The 18,716-nt window shown below is 43.4% G+C and overlaps 1 protein-coding gene across 4 annotated transcripts; it reads right to left on the bottom strand.

Annotated features, from left to right (window-relative positions):
- Positions 1-814: 814 nt before the first annotated feature.
- Positions 815-13,667, bottom strand: DMKN (dermokine). 4 transcript variants are annotated; one of them, XM_053398234.1, is made up of 12 exons: positions 13,547-13,667; positions 10,130-10,186; positions 9,309-9,332; positions 8,261-8,317; positions 7,656-7,679; positions 6,895-6,951; positions 6,098-6,121; positions 5,385-5,441; positions 4,151-4,174; positions 3,192-3,248; positions 1,876-1,902; positions 815-967 (listed from the first exon to the last, which is right to left on the bottom strand). In XM_053398234.1, exons 1-12 carry the CDS (start codon positions 13,619-13,621, stop codon positions 962-964), a joined length of 489 nt encoding a protein of 162 aa, XP_053254209.1. In that variant the 5' UTR covers positions 13,622-13,667; the 3' UTR covers positions 815-961. The 4 variants fall into 4 exon arrangements, with proteins under 4 accessions (XP_053254209.1, XP_053254210.1, XP_053254212.1 ...); XM_053398235.1 differs by lacking the exon at positions 10,130-10,186; XM_053398237.1 differs by lacking the exons at positions 7,656-7,679; positions 8,261-8,317.
- Between the last annotated feature and the right edge of the window lie 5,049 nt (positions 13,668-18,716).

The following is an 18,716-nucleotide window of genomic DNA, read 5'->3' on the forward strand; positions in this document are numbered from 1 at the left end:
ACCGCCAACCTTCTGATTGGCAAGTCCTAGGCTCTGTGGTTTAACCCACAGCGCCACCCGCGTCCCTATAAATGGGGTTAGGGTTGCCACCTTAATATGACTTTCAAACCACTCCACCTCTCAGATTTCCTTATTTGTTCAAGTCTCTCTTATTTGCTGAAGGTGGGTGGCAAACTGGTTTGCGTAAGACCAAACTGAGTGTTTGTGAGGAACTTGATGTGGAGATTAAGGTCTGTGGAAGGCAGAGGTGAAAAAAAGCTTGGGGAAGGGTGTCAGCAAATTCACCTATAGGGCTGGATTTGTTTGGACATTGATAAAGATGTATTATTGTCTGATTAACTAGGAAGGTGCAGAAGGAAATGGGGAAAGGTTAGGGCCAGAGTTGTTGCCACATTCATCTCCTTCTCCAGTCATTCAGTTATATTTACATAGAAGGAGAATGTCAGAAATATTTTTTTTTCACTCATAGAGAGGCATGCAAGGCTTACCCTAGCATTAGGCAGAGTGAGGTCACCACCTCAGGCAGTTGGATGTAGATTTCATGAAAGGGCAGCAAATTGTTAGCTCTCCATGGGAGTATCAATGGAATACATTAGTATTAAATTAAGCAGTTAACAATTTGCTGCCCTTTCATGAAACCTATGTCCAACTGCCTGGATTGCAGGATTTTTCTGTCTCAAGGGCCAAAATAAGTTGGCCACTCCAATTCACCTGACTCCACCCTGAGATATACTTTTGGATTAATCCAGGAAGGCTCAGTCTTCATGTAACGCATTGGGTTTGTTGCTATGGAATAACTGACCACTCAAACAAATTTATTGATCAACAAATGACGCCAAGGTTCTTTATTTGCAATAAAAGGTTTTGGTTGTTCAGCAGCAAGGAAAGATCCCACAAGAGAGAATCATTTATGAAACAAAAAGGGGCAGAAGGCACTGTGTTGCAGTGGTTTCCTGGGTGTCTAATACTGCAAAAGAAGAAAAGGAACACCCATTAGAATTCAAATGCCAAGAGAGACCCATAGGGCAGCTTTCCGCAATATGTCTGTCTCTCTAAATCTCCTCATCTCACATTGCACTGGGCGCTACAGCACATGACAGATGTCTGTCACAGGTACAAAAAGGTGTTTCTTTCAGTAAAAACACCATATTATGAAATCAGGGTACTAATCTGTGGCCCATACATTTTCCTGAATATTTGGAGAAGGTATGTGTCTTTCTAGCTAGCTACTAGACTCTTACCCCACTCTCAAGGTGGGCTCAAAGTGCTTAGACAGACTTAGATATGTGGCTGCCTTTCCTCCCATTTCCCCCACAACAAGCTTTCCAAGGAACAGCCATTGCTCAATAGTAGGCCATCTGCTTTGCATGAAGATCTCATGTTCAAACCCTTGCATCTCCATATATGACTGGGAGAAACCTCCTTTTCTGAAACCCCAGACAGCCACTGCCAGTCAATGTAGACAATAGGGAGGGAGGTGGGCCAAAGTAACTGACTTGGTATAAGACAGCATCCTCTGTTTGTTCCCTTATTAGGCTGAAAATGCCAGACTAGATGGGAGCTTGACTTGACAAGCATCCCTTACATCCCTATTTCACTGTTAACTCCCCAGTCACCACTGGAAACAAAATGCTAGGCTAGATGGACCCAGCCTATTTCTCGACCTATTTCACCAAGACAACTCTTACATTCTTATAATACATTAGTTCTGCCCCCATCCCATAACACTCTGCTTGGGTGGCATGATGCATCTATTTCTCTTGTTTATGCAAAGGCAACCCTGTATGCTTCCAGTGATACTGTGGCAACAAAATGACACAGCCATGCCATCAAACCCTAATCCTAATGGAGAGATTCAGCATTACTAATACTCACCCAAACAATGGGGTCATCATTATTATTCTGCAAGGCAAAACATTGACAGATCATTCAGCTACTAATCCAAATTTGTGGCTTTTCAATATGTAGTTACAGACTCTTAGGCGGCATGTTCAGGTATGCATTTGCAGTTAGGCAAGGGGGGGAATCACTTTGAGGGTTCTTTTCCAGATACCATCCATAAAAAAAGATCTAGACCTGGGAGGAGAAACCTCTGGTCCTCCAGATGTTGGTGGACTGCAAATCTCATCTTCCCTGGATACTGGCCATGCTGGCTGGGCCTGATGGGGGTTGGATTTTAACAATACCTAGAGGGCCACAAGTTCCTCACCTCTGATCTAGTTCCTCTCACTCGCAAGATTTTTTGGAATATGGCATAAAGAGACGCCATTAAGTGTTACCCTTTATGCCCAGCATGGAGAGTAAAGTACAAAGAGTAGAAATGGAGTACTTGGGAAATGCTTGGGTAGAAAGGTAATACTTAGAAAGTACTCAGGGTAAAAAGATAGGCATCCATGTAATACATGAGATCTTGCTTTGGTGGTTATGCTACATGGCTGGGCTGTGGGACTCTGGGGACTGCCTGTCAAAATTGCTGCTGCTTCTTTTTGTAAAAGAACAAACAGGCTTGACATTTGAACAGATAGTGATCTGATGTAACTGAGAGCATTTGAAAGGGAATATCAAAAGAAGAGCGCTGCCAGGCTCCACAAGGGAGTGTTGTGTTTTGAATTGTTATAGAAACCTTAAATCATGTGTGGCAGAATAATTCTGGAAGAGAGAGAATCCATGGGTGCATGGATTCATGTAACTAGACAGTGGGATCTTCTGTTTGTTCCATCCCTACAGAACTGCTGCTTCACAACCATTCAGTCTCATTGCTCTCTTGGAAATGCCCAGGCTTGCTGTCAACATTTTCGTTGGGGGGGGATGTCTAGCTGGTAATGTCAGAGATCATCCAAGAGATACTGTGAAATATTTTGTTGCAGGCTGAGGTCTCTGTGTTTGATTATAGAGAAGGCAAATGACTCCATAAAGTATTCCCCATGGGGATTTCAAATGCTAGGGCAGGATTGAGGCCCTTATGTTGTTGGATTCCAGTTCCCATCAGTACCAGTCAACATGGATAATGATCAGGGATTATGAGAACTGTCGTCCAGCAACATCGGGAAGGCAAGAGGGGGCCGCCCCTGTGTAAGATGATCCCAAAGCTTGGCTGTCTTAAGTAGCCAGTTGCCAGCCCAAGAGAATAACTGGTGTGACAAGCGAATGTACAAGCAAGATGGTCAAGTTGGCTTATCTCTGGTACTTACTCCATTGTTGTTGAAGCTGTTGTCACCAGCATTGTTGTTATCAAAACTTCCACTGTTCTATAAACAGAATACAAGGGGATATATTAGTGATCTGCAGTTCTCTCGTGGCAAGGAGCTTTACGGGGTCAGTTTCCTTTGAGAGAGCATTATACCCTTATGGCATTTGGTAATACCTACAAATATACAAGTTCAGCAAGGAGGTGCAGGAGGTGCCTGTACCTGTCACCAGTACTGGAACCAGGCTCCCCACAGTGGATGGCTGTGACTGGGAACTGCCCACTGTTTCAATTTGCTGCAAAGTGCTGGCATAACTTTGCTTTGGAGCACTGTGTGAGGAATTTTAAAAGGGCAGCCAGGGTGTCCTCCACTGCAGGAGGAGGCCACCTTGCCAGGGACACCTAAACCTGGGACCTGCCTGCAAGAATGAACACAGGCCAAAAAGGGGGGAGAGTGCCAGGGCAGTGTTTAAAGCAGGGGGAGTTCCTTCAGAGGCAGAAAGGCATGTGCTTGTAGCTTCCTAGACAGATGCACAGCTCAAGTTTTCTATCTGCATTCCTCTTTGCTAAACTCTTTCTCTCCAGAGTACATGCCCCACCAGACAAGTGGAGAAAGTAGCAGTCCCCAGCCATCAATGTTAATTTAAGCAAACATCTTCTTTGGATTCAGTTTCAATCAATTTGGGTGTACCCAGTACTTCACACTATTGACTCAAGCTATACAGTCCCCCTCAAAAAAAATATTGTATAAGTTTAGGGTTGCTTTAACCCAGGGTTGAGGAGCCTGTGACCCTTTAGATTCTGGATGACTATACCTCCCAACATCCCTGGGCCATCACAGCCAGTGGTCAGGAATGAGGGGAGTTACTGTCCAACAATTATCGGGATGCCCACTGGTTCTCCATCTCTGTTTTAGAGCAATGCTAGACTAGACGGATCATGTATACCCTTGCTGATACTTACTCCTCCATATGCCCAAAACTGGTTCTGCAACAGAAAACAGAAAAAAACAGAAATTGAGAACACCCCCCAGATACCCAATCTATAATTAGCAGGGTACATATTCCACTATATTAAAAGCAATAGCTCTATCACTGAGAATCTACGATATGATCTATCCATTATACGCAGGAAGCTGCCAGGCAAACAGAACAGGCAGTTAGTGATGGTGCTATGTGCCAGCCCTCCCTCCAACCTGGAGAATTGTGGTTGTCCTATCATCTAGCCGTTGGGTCTGTGGCTGATGCTGCTGAATGACAGGTCCGCTTTGAATCAGACCTCCCTCATCCACAATCTGATTGTAGATGAAGAAGACGACCTGGTCTGCATCCAGTGATGGTGGATAAGTAGATGGAGTTGGTCACACCCAGCTATGCCCACCTAGGTACTTGGCGCAGCATCAGGGCAGACTTGAGGGTCAGGGAGGGGGAGTTGCTGTAGTCTATAGAGATTCCATCTCTAATTTTGCTTTAAAATGCATCTCGTGTTCCCATTTTTTATTTTATTTTTATTTTTATGTTGTGAATCATCCTATCATTTTCATATGAAGGATATTATACAAATCTAAATAAATTATTATTGTTGTATCAGCTCAGACCATTGGTCTATCTAGCTCAATACTGTCTACACTGGGGCAGGGTACATTTTTCAACTGATGAGACACATTCCTTTCTGGGCAACCTTCCAGGGGACAAAGTGGGCAGAGCAATAAGTGTGTAAATTACCTTAATACTGCAAAGTAATTTCTTCATATTCACACAATCTCCTCTACCTACCACCCAGACAATGGATACTGTGCCCTAATTGGATGTGGTTCTCCAAGAAGCAGAAGCATACACAGCATATTCCAAGCCCTCCCTGGAGATGCCAGTAATTGTCCCTGGCACTTGCTGCATGCAAGACAGATGCACTAAGCATAAAGCCATGGTCCCTCCCTGAGTTGGGACAATGTGCTGCAACACTGTAGAAGGACTAGCATTAATGGAGATCTAAGCTTGGGTAGAAATGCATCCTTTTATTCAGCCAATGCATTTTTTATTTTTAATCAATGTATTTAATAATAATAATAATAATCTGCATGTTACCAAAGAGAATGAAGCATAATTAGTGAGAATGTTTGCTACCATTTTTAAAAAAGAGGCCAATATTTCAGGAAAGGGGAATATGGATCATCACAGAGGAATTCTAGGGGACTTACTCCATTGTTGTTGAAGCTGTCAGATCCTACGCTGTTGCCATCAAAGCTGCCTGCATTCTGCAAGGGAACAGAATGAGCATAATGTTAGGTAGAGGACTGGAAACAGCAGCCCATTCTTGAAACAGCATTAACTGGATCAGAGTCAGGGATAGAACGCTTGGAAGGATTTGGATGTGAACCCAAAGGTAGAAAAGCTCTCCACCCACCTTCTCTCTCCCTCCCCCCCCTCTCTCTCTCTCTCTGTGTGTGTGTGTGTGTGTGTGTGTGTGTGTGTGTGTGCGCGCGCTAGCAAGGGAAGCAGATAAGAAGCTGAGGGCATCTACGTTCTCTGAAACTGTTTCTCATCAAACTCCACACCCACTTAACAAGTGGAATGGGTAGTAGCCACTGAACAGCAATGCTCACTTAAGCAAATATCTTCTTTGGCTTCAGTTTCAATCACTTTGGGTGCACCCAGCGCTGACACTATTGAATCAATACAGGGTCTTTTCATGTTCTAACCACCAGCTGATCTATAGGATTAGGGTTGCTTTAACTTAGGGGTGGGGAACCTGTGGCCTTCCAGATGCTGAAGGACTCCAGCTCCCATGATCCCTGGGTCCAGAATGATGGGTGCCACTGTCCAATGAAATCTGGATGCCCACAGGTCTTCTATCTTGGTTTTAGGGCAATGCTAGGCTAGATGGATCATGCACATGCTTGCTGATACTTACTCCTCCATTCCCCCCATACTGGTTCTGCAACAGAAAACAGGGGAGAAAAGTCATAAATTAAGAGCATCCCCAGATACCTAATTTATAACAAGCAGAGAAGACATTTCACTGGACTAAAAGTTATAGCTCTCTTACTGCAATGCTATTATGCAATCTACCCATTTTACTTCTATGGTTCTATGGAAGCAGCCCTGTCCTGTGTCAAGTCAGATTAGTGCATCCAGCTCCATATTGTCTGCACCAGGGCAGGGAACCTTCTTCAAACCAACAGCTACATTCCTTTCTGGGCAACCTTCCAGGTAACAAAAGCCAGTGGTGGACACAGCCAGGAACAAAGGTGGACAGAGCAATGACTGTGCATTTTACCTTATTGCTATAATATATTTTCTTCATATTCATACAACCTTGTATATCCATCCTCCAAGCAGTGCATATTGTGCCCTAATTGGTTGTGGTTCTCCAAGGTTTCATACAGGGCACATTCCAAGGCCTCCCTGGAGATGCCAGCAATTGTCCTGGCACCTTCTGCATGCAAGGCAGATGCACTAACCATAAATCCATGGTCCCTCTCTGAGTTGGGGCAACACTGTAGAAGGACTGGTATGAATGGAGATCTAAGCTTGGGTGGAAATGCATCCTTTTATTAAACCCATGTATCCTTTTATTTTTTTAAAATAATAGGGTACCAAAGAGAAGGAAGCACAATCAGTGGGAATGTTTGCTACCATTGATTAAAAAAAGACCATTATTTGAGGAAAGGGGAATATGGATCATCACAAAAGACAGAGGGGACTTACTCCGTTGTTGTTGAAGCTGCCAGATCCTGCTTTGTTGCCATCAAAGCTGCCTCCATTCTGCAAGAGAACAAAATGAGCATAATGTTAGGTGGAGGACTGGAAAGAGGAGCCCCTTCTTGAAACAGCAATAGCTGGATCAGATCGGGGATGGAACTCTTGGAAGGATTTGGATGTGAACCCAAAGGTAGAAAAGCTCTCCACCCATCCACCCACCTTCTCTCTCTCTCTCTGTCTCTCTCTCTCTCTCTCTCTCTCTCTCTCTCTCTCTCTCTCTCTCTCTGTGTGTGTGTGTGTCAAGCAGTTAGCAAGGGAAGCAGATAAGAAGCTGAGAGCAAGGACCCACGGATACCTGAAAACCTCAGGTTTTCTATCTATGTTCTGTTAAACTGTTTCTCATCAGAGTCCACACCCACCTAACAAGTGGAATGGGTAGTAGCCACTGAACAGCAATGCTAACTTAAGCAAATATCTTATTTGGCTTCAGTTTCAATCACTTTGGGTGCACCCAGCGCTGAACGCTTTTGAGTCAATACAGGGTCTTTTCGTGTTCTAACCACCAGCTGATCTGTAGGATTAGGGTTGCTTTAACTTAGGGGTGGGCAACCTGTGGCCTTCCAGATGCTGAAGGACTCCAGCTCCCATGATCCCTGGGTCCAGAATGACGGGAGCTGCCGTCCAATGATATCTGGATGCCCACAGGTTTTCCATCTCTGTTTTAGGGCAAGGCTAGATGGATCATGCATATGCTTGCTGATACTTACTCCTCCATACACCCAAAACTCGTTCTGCAACAGAAAACAGGGGAGAAAATTAATAAATTAAGAGCATCCCCAGATACCCTATTTACATCCCTTTCAGGGCAACTTTCCAGGGGACAAAAGCCAGTGGTGGACACAGCCAGAAACAAAAGTGGGCAGAGCAATAAATGTGCATTTTACTTTATTATTGTGTTAATCTATTCACATTCACCAGCCCTTTATCTTCCATCCAGGAAGTGTATATTGGGCCCTAATTGGTTGTGGCTCTCCAAGGTTTCATACAGAGCACATTCCAAGCCCTCCCTGAATATCTGAGTGATTGTCCCTGGGATCTTCTGCACGCAAAGTGGATGCACTAAACATTAAGCCATGGTCCCTCCCTGAGTTGGGCCAACATGCTACAAAGGACTAGCATGAATGGAGATCTAAGCTTGGGTGGAAATGCATCTTTTTATTAAGGCAATGCATCTTTTTAAAAAAATCATCTGCAAGTTACCAAAGGAAGCACAATCAGTGGCGATGTTTGCTACCTTTTTTTTTTTTAAAGACCATTATTTGGCTGAGGAAATACGGATCAGCAGAAAACACATAGGAATTCTATGACTTACTCCATTGTTGTTGAAGCTGCCAGATCCTGCGTTGTTGCCATCAAAACTGTGTGCATTCTGCAAGAAGAGAGCATCCTGTTAGGTGGAGGGCTGGAAAGAGAAGCCCTTTCCTAAAACAGCAATGACTGGATCCGGGTCTGGGATGGAAGTCTGGGCAGCAAGAGTAACCCTTTCATGGCTATTAGCTCCAGATAGTCTTTTCCTCCATCAATTTGTTTAATCCCCCTTTAAAGCCAACCTCTGTCAAGTTTGGTTTCTCTTGCTTTCTTAAATTCAGTTCCCCATTCTTCCAGATTAATCTGCATTTTAAAAGTCAACAGCAGCTCTCATGAGAATCAATCAGCGTTTTGGTGTTTTTTCTCTGAATCATTGCACACAGTTTTGCCTTACAGATATTTCTGGGGGGGGGGGGAATGTTCTGTAGCTACTTTAACTAAAATATGCATGTATATGCACAGCTGACACTGGCATGTGGTTTTTTGCACTGCAAATTTTGGAGAAATGAAAGAAAGAAAATTTGAAGAATTTTGAAGGATGGCTGTGTTTTGGACTACATAGTGTTTAGGAAAGTATGGATTAGGTAGGTTTACCTTTAAATGAGAATGGAATAATATTTGTCTCCTATCTCTACATTCACCTCAACTCTCCATATGGACCCCAACCCAACACAGTGGGTACTCGCCAACCGTTGCCCAAATTTTGATGTATTTTTTATTTCTAGAGGGCTTGAGTAATCCAAAGGAACAGCCAACATTTCTCTGTTCAGTTGCTACTCGAACTGTCATTGGGGTTTTGAATATTTTTTTAGAATTCAATGAGCAGGTGCTGCTGATAACATTTGAGTGCAGGATGGGGGCATATGTTGGTAGACCCCAACCCTCGATGCTGGTAGACCCCAACTCCCATCAGCCCTAGCTCAGCATAGCCAGTGGTCAAGGCTGATGGGAATTGTAGTCCAACAATACCTGGAGCCCCACAGGTTCTCCAGCTTTGTTTTAGGGAAATGCTACATGAGATGGATCATGTATATACCCTTGCTGATACTTACTCCTCCTAATCCCTCATAATCGTTCTGAAACATAAAAGAAAAATCAGAAATTAAGAACATCTACCAGATTTATAATTGGGAGAGTGCACATTTCACCAGATTACAAGTTCCCTCTCTCAGACATCAAAACTGCTATCTGATCTATCCATTCTACATAGATAGACAGATGCCTTACACTGAGTCACAACATTGGTCTATCTAGCTCAATACTGTCTTCACTGGGGCTGGAATACACTTTTAGCTTGAGGGCCACATTCCATTCTGGGCACCCTTCCAGGGGCCAAGTGCAAGTGGTGGGCGGGGCCAGAGACAAAAGTGAGCATAGAAATAAATATGTGGAGTTTTTGTTTTGTTTTGTTTTGTTTACTTTGCTACACGAGCTTAGTTTCTTGACATGCACACATCCTTCCCAATCATCCACCCACGCAGTGCATTTTGTGCACTGACTGGTTGCATCTCTCAAGGGCTTGAGGCTGGAGAGCTTCCAAGGTCTACCTGGAGATGCCAGGGATTGACCTTGGGACCTTCTACATGCAAAGCACCAAGCAGTGAGCTGAAGTCCCTCCCTGAGTTGGAACAACATGCTAGAGCACAATGGAAGGACTAGTATGAATGGAGATCTAAGCTTGAGTGGAAATGCATCCTTATATTAAGCAAATGCATCCTTTATTTTTTAAAAAAAAATATACAGCAATTTGCAGGTTACCTAACAGAAGGAAACATTTCAGTGGAAATGTTTGCTAGCATTTCTTTAAAAGATTTTTATGCATATAGTGGAAAAGGGAATACTGATAAACACAGAGGAGTTCTGGGGTACTTACTCCATTGTTGTTGAAGCTGCCAGATCCTACATTGTTGCCATCAAAGCTGCCTCCATTCTGTAAGGGGACAGAATGAGCATTCTGTTAGGTGGAGGATTGTAGCATCTCCCTAAAGCAGCATTGACTGCATTGGGGTCTTGGTTGAAAGTTTGGGCAAGATTTGCACGTGGACCTAAAGGCAGAGTAGTGTTTGTGGTTGTAGGGGTGCAGGGGAAGCAAACACCAAGCAAGGGAAACAGAGAAGAAGTGAGGGCTCACAGAAGGCTACGGTGATCCTGGTGGAGCTCCCATACCCTTTGCAGTTAGTGGTCTGCCAGGCATGTGGAATTTCAACAAGTAAAGTTTGCTCTGATGATTTTTACTCTCAAGTCAAGGAAAGCTCCAGATGCCAAATTTGCACTCCATAAGGGATGTGAGGCCTCAGCAAAGCAAAGGAGCAAACTAGACACATTAAGAACAAGCCAGTTCATGGCCACTTGCTCAAGAGGAAGATAAATAGTATCATGACCTCCAGTTGTAATATGCTGGCCAGCGACCTCATCCCTGCCTCCTTTCATACATGGGGTGAGATGCTGCAGAAGTGACCTACTGAAGTGCTTTGCCCTCTTGGGGACTGTTTCATTAAATTTCTTCCAAGAAAGGGAAAATTCTCCACCAGTTTCTCAAAAGTGAGGCAGCACTGCCAATAACAAAATGGCTCTTCCTCCTTCCTTCCTTCCTTCCTTCCTTCCTTCCTTCCTTCCTTCCTTCTGCACATGCCGCTAACAGCAGCTGCCTTTGCATCTTCCAAAGTATCCCTGACCAGGCAGCATTGCTAGCCAATGGAAGCAGGGGGAGAATGGTGTGTGCCAACCAAAAAAAAAATGACATTTGGGTGAACTCTGCAAAAAGAGTTTATGGTTTACAAGCTATAAGGAACACCATTTCAGATAAAACCACAGCGGACTTTGCCACCAAACTCTGCCAATTTGTCCTTACCCACAACAACTTCAAATTCGGTGATGACCTGTTCCTTCAGATCAGCGGCACAGCAATGGGCACCCGCATGGCCCCACAGTATGCCAACATCTTCATGGCAGATTTAGAACAACGTTTCCTAAACCCCTACCCACTCAAACCTCTCTTGTACCTGCGATACATTGACGATATTTTTATCATCTGGACACATGGTCAACAGACCCTAGACACCTTCCACCAGAAATTCAATGATTTTCACCCCACAATCAACCTAACAATGAATCAATCTATGCAAGAAATACATTTTTTGGACACTACTATAAAAATACAGGATGGACGCATAGACACCACCTTATACCGTAAACCAACTGACCGACAAACATATCTACATGCCTCTAGCTACCATCCCAAACATACCAAACAGTCCATTGTATATAGCCAGGCACTACGTTACAGCCGTATCTGTTCCAATTCTACAGACAGAGACTCTCACCTAAGAGATCTACAGCAAACCTTTTTAGAACTAAAATACCCAGCAGATGAAGTTAGACAACAGATCAACAGAGCCAGACAGATACCCAGAGAGAACTTGCTGCAAGACAGACCCAAAAAAGAAAATAACAGAACACCTCTAGTCATCACATACAGCTCCCAAGTTAAAACAGTACAACGCATCATCAGAGATCTACAACCTCTCCTGGACAATGATAGTTCTCTTTCTCAAGCTCTGGGAGGAAGACCTTTCATTGCCTACAGACAGCCACCCAATCTTAAACAACTCCTAACCCACAATAATACTACAACCAGACGTAACACGGACACTGGCACCAGAGCCTGCAATAAACCCAGATGCCAACTTTGCTGCCACATACACCCGGACAACACCATTACTGGCCCCAACAACATCACACATACCATCTCGGGACTATTTAATTGCTCATCGTCTAACATTGTATATGCCATCAAATGCCAACAGTGTCCTTCAGCTCTCTATATTGGACAAACAGGCCAAACCTTACGCCAAAGAATAAACGGACATAAATCGGACATCAAGAATCACAAGACAGAGAAACCAGTAGGAGAACACTTCAATCTCCCAGGACATTCTATACAAGATCTCAAAGTAGCTGTTTTACTACAAAGGAATTTCAGAAATAGACTGGAAAGAGAAGCTGCTGAATTGCAACTCATTACCAAACTTAAAACCATGGAGAGACCTGGTCTGAACAAAGACATTGGATTCTTATCTCATTATAAATGACAAAGCTATTTTTCACCTTCTCACCTCACCCCTTGCTTTTTCCTGTAAGACCTATTGCAGTCGTTAAGAGTCGTCAACAGGCTCATCACAGCTATCTGCCAATCACCCATTCCCACCACCCTTCTGAGTAATACCCCTCCCCACCTTCTCACTATATAGAGGGATCTGGCAACTTCTGTTTCAAGTGTATCTGAAGAAGTGTGCATGCACACGAAAGCTCATACCAAGAACTAACTTAGTTGGTCTTTAAGGTGCTACTGGAAAGAAATTTGTTTGTTTGTTTTTTTTCTCTGCAAAAAGGCATTCCAAATGCAGTGAGAAAATGTAAAATCTTAGAAGTGCTTTCAGAAAAATACATTGTGATCTATTGATTTATCTTTAAGTAGGAAATGAGATTTTTGAGACTTTGTTGTTGTTTAGTCGTCTTAGTCGTCTTCGACTCTCAGTGACCCCATGAACCAGAGCATGCCTCTCACTGTCTTCTCAAAGCTTCTCCTTTTTTACGTCCATGGAGTTTTCTTGGCAAAATACTGGAGTAGATTGCCAGTTCCTTCTCCAGATGGATCACATTTAGTCTAAACTCCCGGCTATGACCTGCCCATCTTGGGTGGCCCTGCATGGTATAGCTCATAGCTTCTCTGAGTTATTCAAGCCCCTTTGCCATGGAAAGGCAGTGATCCATGAAGGGGTTGTGTGTCTTAGGAGGCCATAAAAACCTCAAAGTATCTCGAGGAGGAAACCTACAAGACAAATTTTGAGAGGGGTCGGGGGAGGCACACAAAACTCCATCACAGTGGAGAGCCCAGGAGCAGCCAGCAATTAACTTTGTGCTTCCAGGGCTATGTAGAAGAGTTTCAGGTTCTTCTTTTTAGAATATGATAAATATGAAGATTAGGTAGAGCACTGCACTGTAACCTTTGAAAGGAGGAAGAAGAGTGAATTCACAAGAACAGAAATAGCAAATTGGGATGATCATTCCTGGAATGTACTATTTCAGTAACTGTGTTTTAGAGTTGTCTAATATTTTTTTACTGGCTCCTGTGCCCGAAAGCACAATATCAGCAAATGCTGACACTGTGAAACACACCCCTGATTTCTACAGATTCGTTAGGAAGTTTTAGCAATCTGTGCATACACACTGACACACCCCCTCCCGGGCATCACCTGGGCTCACAGGATTTTGCCTTGTTCATCCTTACCGCAGGTGCAGCTTGGGTGCTGCGCAGAGACAGCAGGCAGAGGCCGAGGAAAGCAGTTGCAACCTGGAACTTCATTTTGGGTTTCTCTTGCTTTGTTCTCCCTCTCAGCTGGGCTTGGGAATAATGGTGTGTTGTGGGGCTCTATTTATGCTGGGCCCTATCATGGGCAGTGCCACACTTGTGGTCCAAGCCCAGTGACTCATGCCTGCAGCTCCCTCTCCCAAGGGTGGGGAACCTCGGGCTCAGCAATATTTATTTTATTCTTTTGGAATAAAATATTTACACTGGTTAGCTTTTTAAAAAATAAAAAATCTGAGCCATTTACAACAGTTATACATAAATCGACACAAGAAAAAGCAAACAAAACCACAAACTGTTATGGAAAGAGGCATTATTAATCGCCTGCATAAACATGATGGAATAGAAAACAGGCATTTAAAGGTTGAAACGGAAGGCACCTGCTGAATATTCAGAACGTTCCGCAATAGGGGTCAATGACTCAGTTTCCCGTTTCTGTCAAACGAGCTTCACCAAGTCTGGGAATGATGAACGACCCTCCTGCAGATGGTCTCAGTGATGGAGCTGGGATGTAAGGCTTAAGGTGATCCCTGAGGTACCCTGGACCTAAGCTGTTCAGGGCTTTGCAAGTTAATGCAAGGACCTTGAACCTGGCTCAGTAGTAGATGGGAAGCCAGTGCAGATGTTTTATCAATGGTGTTCCCAGCCAGATACCCCCATCAGCAATCTGGCCACTGCATTCTACACCAGCAGAACCAGGTCCAAGGGCAGCCCCACAAAGAACCTGCTGCAGTAATCAAGCCTCAGGATGACCAATGCATAAACTACAGTGGTCAGACTACCTTTGGACAGGATCGACTGTAGCTGGTGAACCAGACAAAGCTGGCAAAAGCCAAAAGCTCAGAGAGGAAGCTCCAGTGACAAAAATGTATCTGGGAGTACCCCCAGTCTCTGCACTTGCTCCTTCAGGGGGGATGTAATCCCAGCCAGAACAGGTGATTTGTCAATTTCCCAAACACACGAAGAACTGGGCTTAAGACTGGAAATATGAGGAACTTATAGAAACTAAAACTGATTGTCCACCATTAGTTAGAGGCACTTGCCACAGGACTGAGCTCTCTCTGATGCACACCAAGGCACAAATATAAAGCAAGTGGCTGGTTGAACAAGGTACAGTGGTACCTCGGGTTAAGTACTTAATTCGTTCCGGAGGTCCATTCTTAACCTGAAACTGTTCTTAACCTGAAGCACCACTTTAGCTAATGGGGCCTCCTGCGGCTGCTGCCGCACCGCCACCGCCTGATTTCTGTTCTCATCCTGGAACAAAGTTCTTAACCTGAGGTACTATTTCTGGGTTAGCAGAGTCTGTAACCTGAAGCATTTGTAACCTGAAATGTCTGTAACCCGAGGTACCACTGTATGTTCATTTGGCTGTGATTCTTCTTTGCTGAAGGTGGATGGGATTCCTGTTTGCACGCTGTGGGCAAGACCCACTTTGACTGCTAGGAGCTTGATTTGAACACTGAGGCCTAAGAGGGGGGTGGGAACGGGATGACTCACTGATAACGTGGGATATTCTGTTGGGCTTTTGAAACAATATAGTCCACAAGATTACAAATGAAAACCTGCTGCGTTGCAATGACCAGCACAGATTGCCACATGCTCTCTTTCACACCTGGATCGACTATTTTCTGTACATGCACATGGGCAAATGATTGGGAGTGCTCCAATATCTTCTTTTTGGAGTGATTTGAGTCGTGTTTTTCTCGAAGCTCTGTTGTACATCACAGAACTTGCGCACTCTCCTCTTGCAACTGAAGCACCTTGTGCTGAAATCAGGGATGCGCAAAAAAAAATATGACAATTTCAGTTTCATAGAATCATACAAATGTAACGTTGGAAGGGACCTCAAGGATCATCTAGTCCAACCTCCCTGCAATCCAGTTCCTCCTTTTCCCAGTCTTAAATTCAAGTTCATTTTGACTTCCGGGTTGGCGCCATCGTCTAATGGCAGATTCCCTCTGAGCTCCGGAGGGAATCGGCTCAACAGGGGTCGGGTTCTGCCGTGGCGGCGACGCGGGGACCCTTAGAAACCACAGGCGCTGAAGCCTGTGGACCTGGTGACTCGGCAGGCACCATTTGCGCCCCCCCGACCCGTAAAGGAGCCTTTTTAAAGGCTCTGGAACGGGGGACGGAGAGCGGCGTGGTGCTGAGAGTTCGACTGCTTCCCCTGCTGAGTGAAGCCGCATGCCATGGACGGAGAGCACTAACTTCTTCCTTTGAACATTTGGATCAAAAGTAACGACCCGTGAGTAACACGGTAGTTGGACTTAAAAGGGAAATTGTATCTTTGGGAATTCGGCACGATCGGGCAAGGTGTTAAAAGGAAGTCTGCCTACCCGCCTTGTAAACATCGTAAAGCAAGGATTTTATTACTAAGGTTGTGAGAATACCTTTCTTTTTGTGGAAAAAAGCAATTAACGTTACGTTGGGCCAATTTAAGTGACGGTGCTGGAGGATAAGAGCTAACATTGAGAACGGAATTTACCCCTCCCCCAAGACCCGGGAGCGATCGGTGAGAGAGCCTGCGGAAGAGGTATAAAGATTTTGACAGCTGTCAAAGTTGGGGGGAAAAGGAGAACTTTGTTTCTGCTGTCTTTGCTGGTTACATTTGATACAATTTGGTAACAAATTGTTAAAAATAAAGAAGAAAAGGTTAACTTGTCTTTTGGGTGGAAATTGGAAGACATTAAGTAACTAGAATCCCTCTAGAGGGGGTTCAGGACATTACAAAAATGGCTGTAAGTGGAAAAATACTGGCTGAACTGGAAAAGACCTTCTCTCTCCTGGGAAAACTGCAGGAGCAGACAAATGTTTTGACTGTGAATGTCACAATAATGAAGGGAACAGTAAATAAAGTTGCTGAGCCTGGAAGAGATATGATTCAAGTTCCTGCAGATGAACAGGGCAGTGTTGTTGTTGATCCAAAAATCCTTACAGCCAAACAGGAGAAGGAATTTGAGTCATTTGAGGAGGTGTTTAAAGAGGAACATGAGGATTTGAAGGAAAAAGAAGGAGGTGCTGTGATGCTGCAGACGATTAAGGAGAGCCAGAGGCCTGTTAAGTTGGACATAAAGGAAAATAAGAACAGGATGATGAAAATTTGGTTGGAAGTGAAGAATGGAAATTGGAGAGATCTCCTTATATGGGAGATATTTTTTTTTTTAAATTTCAATAAATATATATTAAATTCAAGTTCATTTTATAATAATAATAATAATAATAATAATAATAATAATAATAATAGTTATTATTTATTTATTTATTTATTTATTTATTTATTTATACCCCGCACATCTGGCTGGGTTTCTCCAGCCACTCTGGGCGGCTTCCAATGGAATATTAAAATACAATAACCTATTAAACATTAAAAGCTTCCCTAAACAGGGCTGCCTTCAGATGTCTTCTAAAAGTCTGGTAGTTGTTTTTCTCTTTGACATCTGGTGGGAGGGCGTTCCACAGGGCGGGTGCCACTACCGAGAAGGCCTTCTGCCTGGTTCCCTGTAACTTTTTTTAAAAAATGATATTTATTGAGAATTTTAAAATTACAAAAAAGTCAAGAAAAAGAAGGAAAAAAAGAAAAAAGAGAATAAAAACAGTAGAAAGACAAACAACAGTCGAACATTACAACTCAGTAAAGTTCAAAAACAAAAAGCAAAAGCAAAACACATAACACATCAAAAATCCCAAAGCAAAAATAAACCACAAATCCAATATTCCCAAATCCTTAACTGTCATAACCTTATTTCATCGACCTCCTCACCCCTCCTTTTCTTGTATTCTAGTTATTGATTATACCAGCAAATCCTTTCCATTTTTCATAACATCCTGTCATTAAATTACCTTGATCTATTTAAACCTATATTACATAGAAATAAAAAAGAACCCTAAAATTTTAAACTTAAATCTTATTCATACCAATTTTTCTTAACTTTAAATATTCTTGCAACACTCTTTTTAACAATTCTGCTAAAGTCAAATAATTTCATTCCAACATTTTCCCACTATTCATTAATTTTCCAAAGCAAATCCTAAATAAAAAAGAATTTTTTCCAATCTTCATCCATGGTCTCTTCCCCTGGTCCCGGGTTTAGTCAGTCCTTTCTGTCCCATCCATCTAGTTCATTAACCTGGTAATCTTATGTCCGAGGCCCTTAAGTCTCTTCCATGCCCCCTCTGCGAGTCTTCTTCATATTTGTACCCGTACTCCACACTGAACTCCATGTAATTTTTAAAAACATATTTTGAACCCCCTCCAAAATTGAGGACCCCCACATTCCCAAACTCCTCACAACCCATTGCCAGACTTGGAAAGTCAAAACATCCCTGCATAGGGGGGTCTATCCAACCCCCCATATCCAAGCCAAATACAACTCTGTCTCTCCAAATCTGGCTTTTTCCAAGTTCATTTGTCAGTTCCAACAGCTCATCTTCCTATTGAGTCACAACTCCCTCCATCTCTACCACCTGAGGTCCAACAACTACCTCTTCCCTTATCTGATCTGTCAGAGCTGATTCCTGAGTGGGTTCCATGTGGATACCCACTGCCTGTCCAGAATTTCTAATCGTAGCAGTCATCAAATCCACCTTCTCATGTAATTGCTCTAGTAAAAGGCTTGTCAATCCGTCTTCTCATGCAGCTGTTCCAGTAAAACGCTTGTCTTGCAAAGAGCACGCACCAGAGCCTCTGAATACATTGTTATGCAAGGTCAGCAGTCCTTTCCCACCATATTAATCTATTTGCAGCTGCAAGGCTTCCCAGTTCAAATTCAGTAACAATGTCCCAAGCTCCCTCTAGGGGAAAAACTTCACTTTGTATCCACCTCTTTTTTCAAAGGCAGATCTAATAATAAGTTTCTTTTTTCTGGTATTTTGTTAATACTTGTTCCTTTAAAATGCTGAGGAGAACAATGGAATCACTATCTTTCTCTTCTTTTAACTATCTGTCAAAGGCGTTTGTCTGCAGTCAATGAACTTCCCAAATGCTTCTGTCCTGACACCCCGCTCCCAGGTTCAAGACTATGGCAGATTACTTTTCTTTGCACTCTCTTCTGCAGGTTAAAACAGTCCGAAAAAGAATCCCCCCTCTTCT

This window comes from Podarcis raffonei, chromosome 8, assembly GCF_027172205.1.
Source record: "Podarcis raffonei isolate rPodRaf1 chromosome 8, rPodRaf1.pri, whole genome shotgun sequence".
Classification (NCBI taxonomy): domain Eukaryota; kingdom Metazoa; phylum Chordata; class Lepidosauria; order Squamata; family Lacertidae; genus Podarcis; species Podarcis raffonei.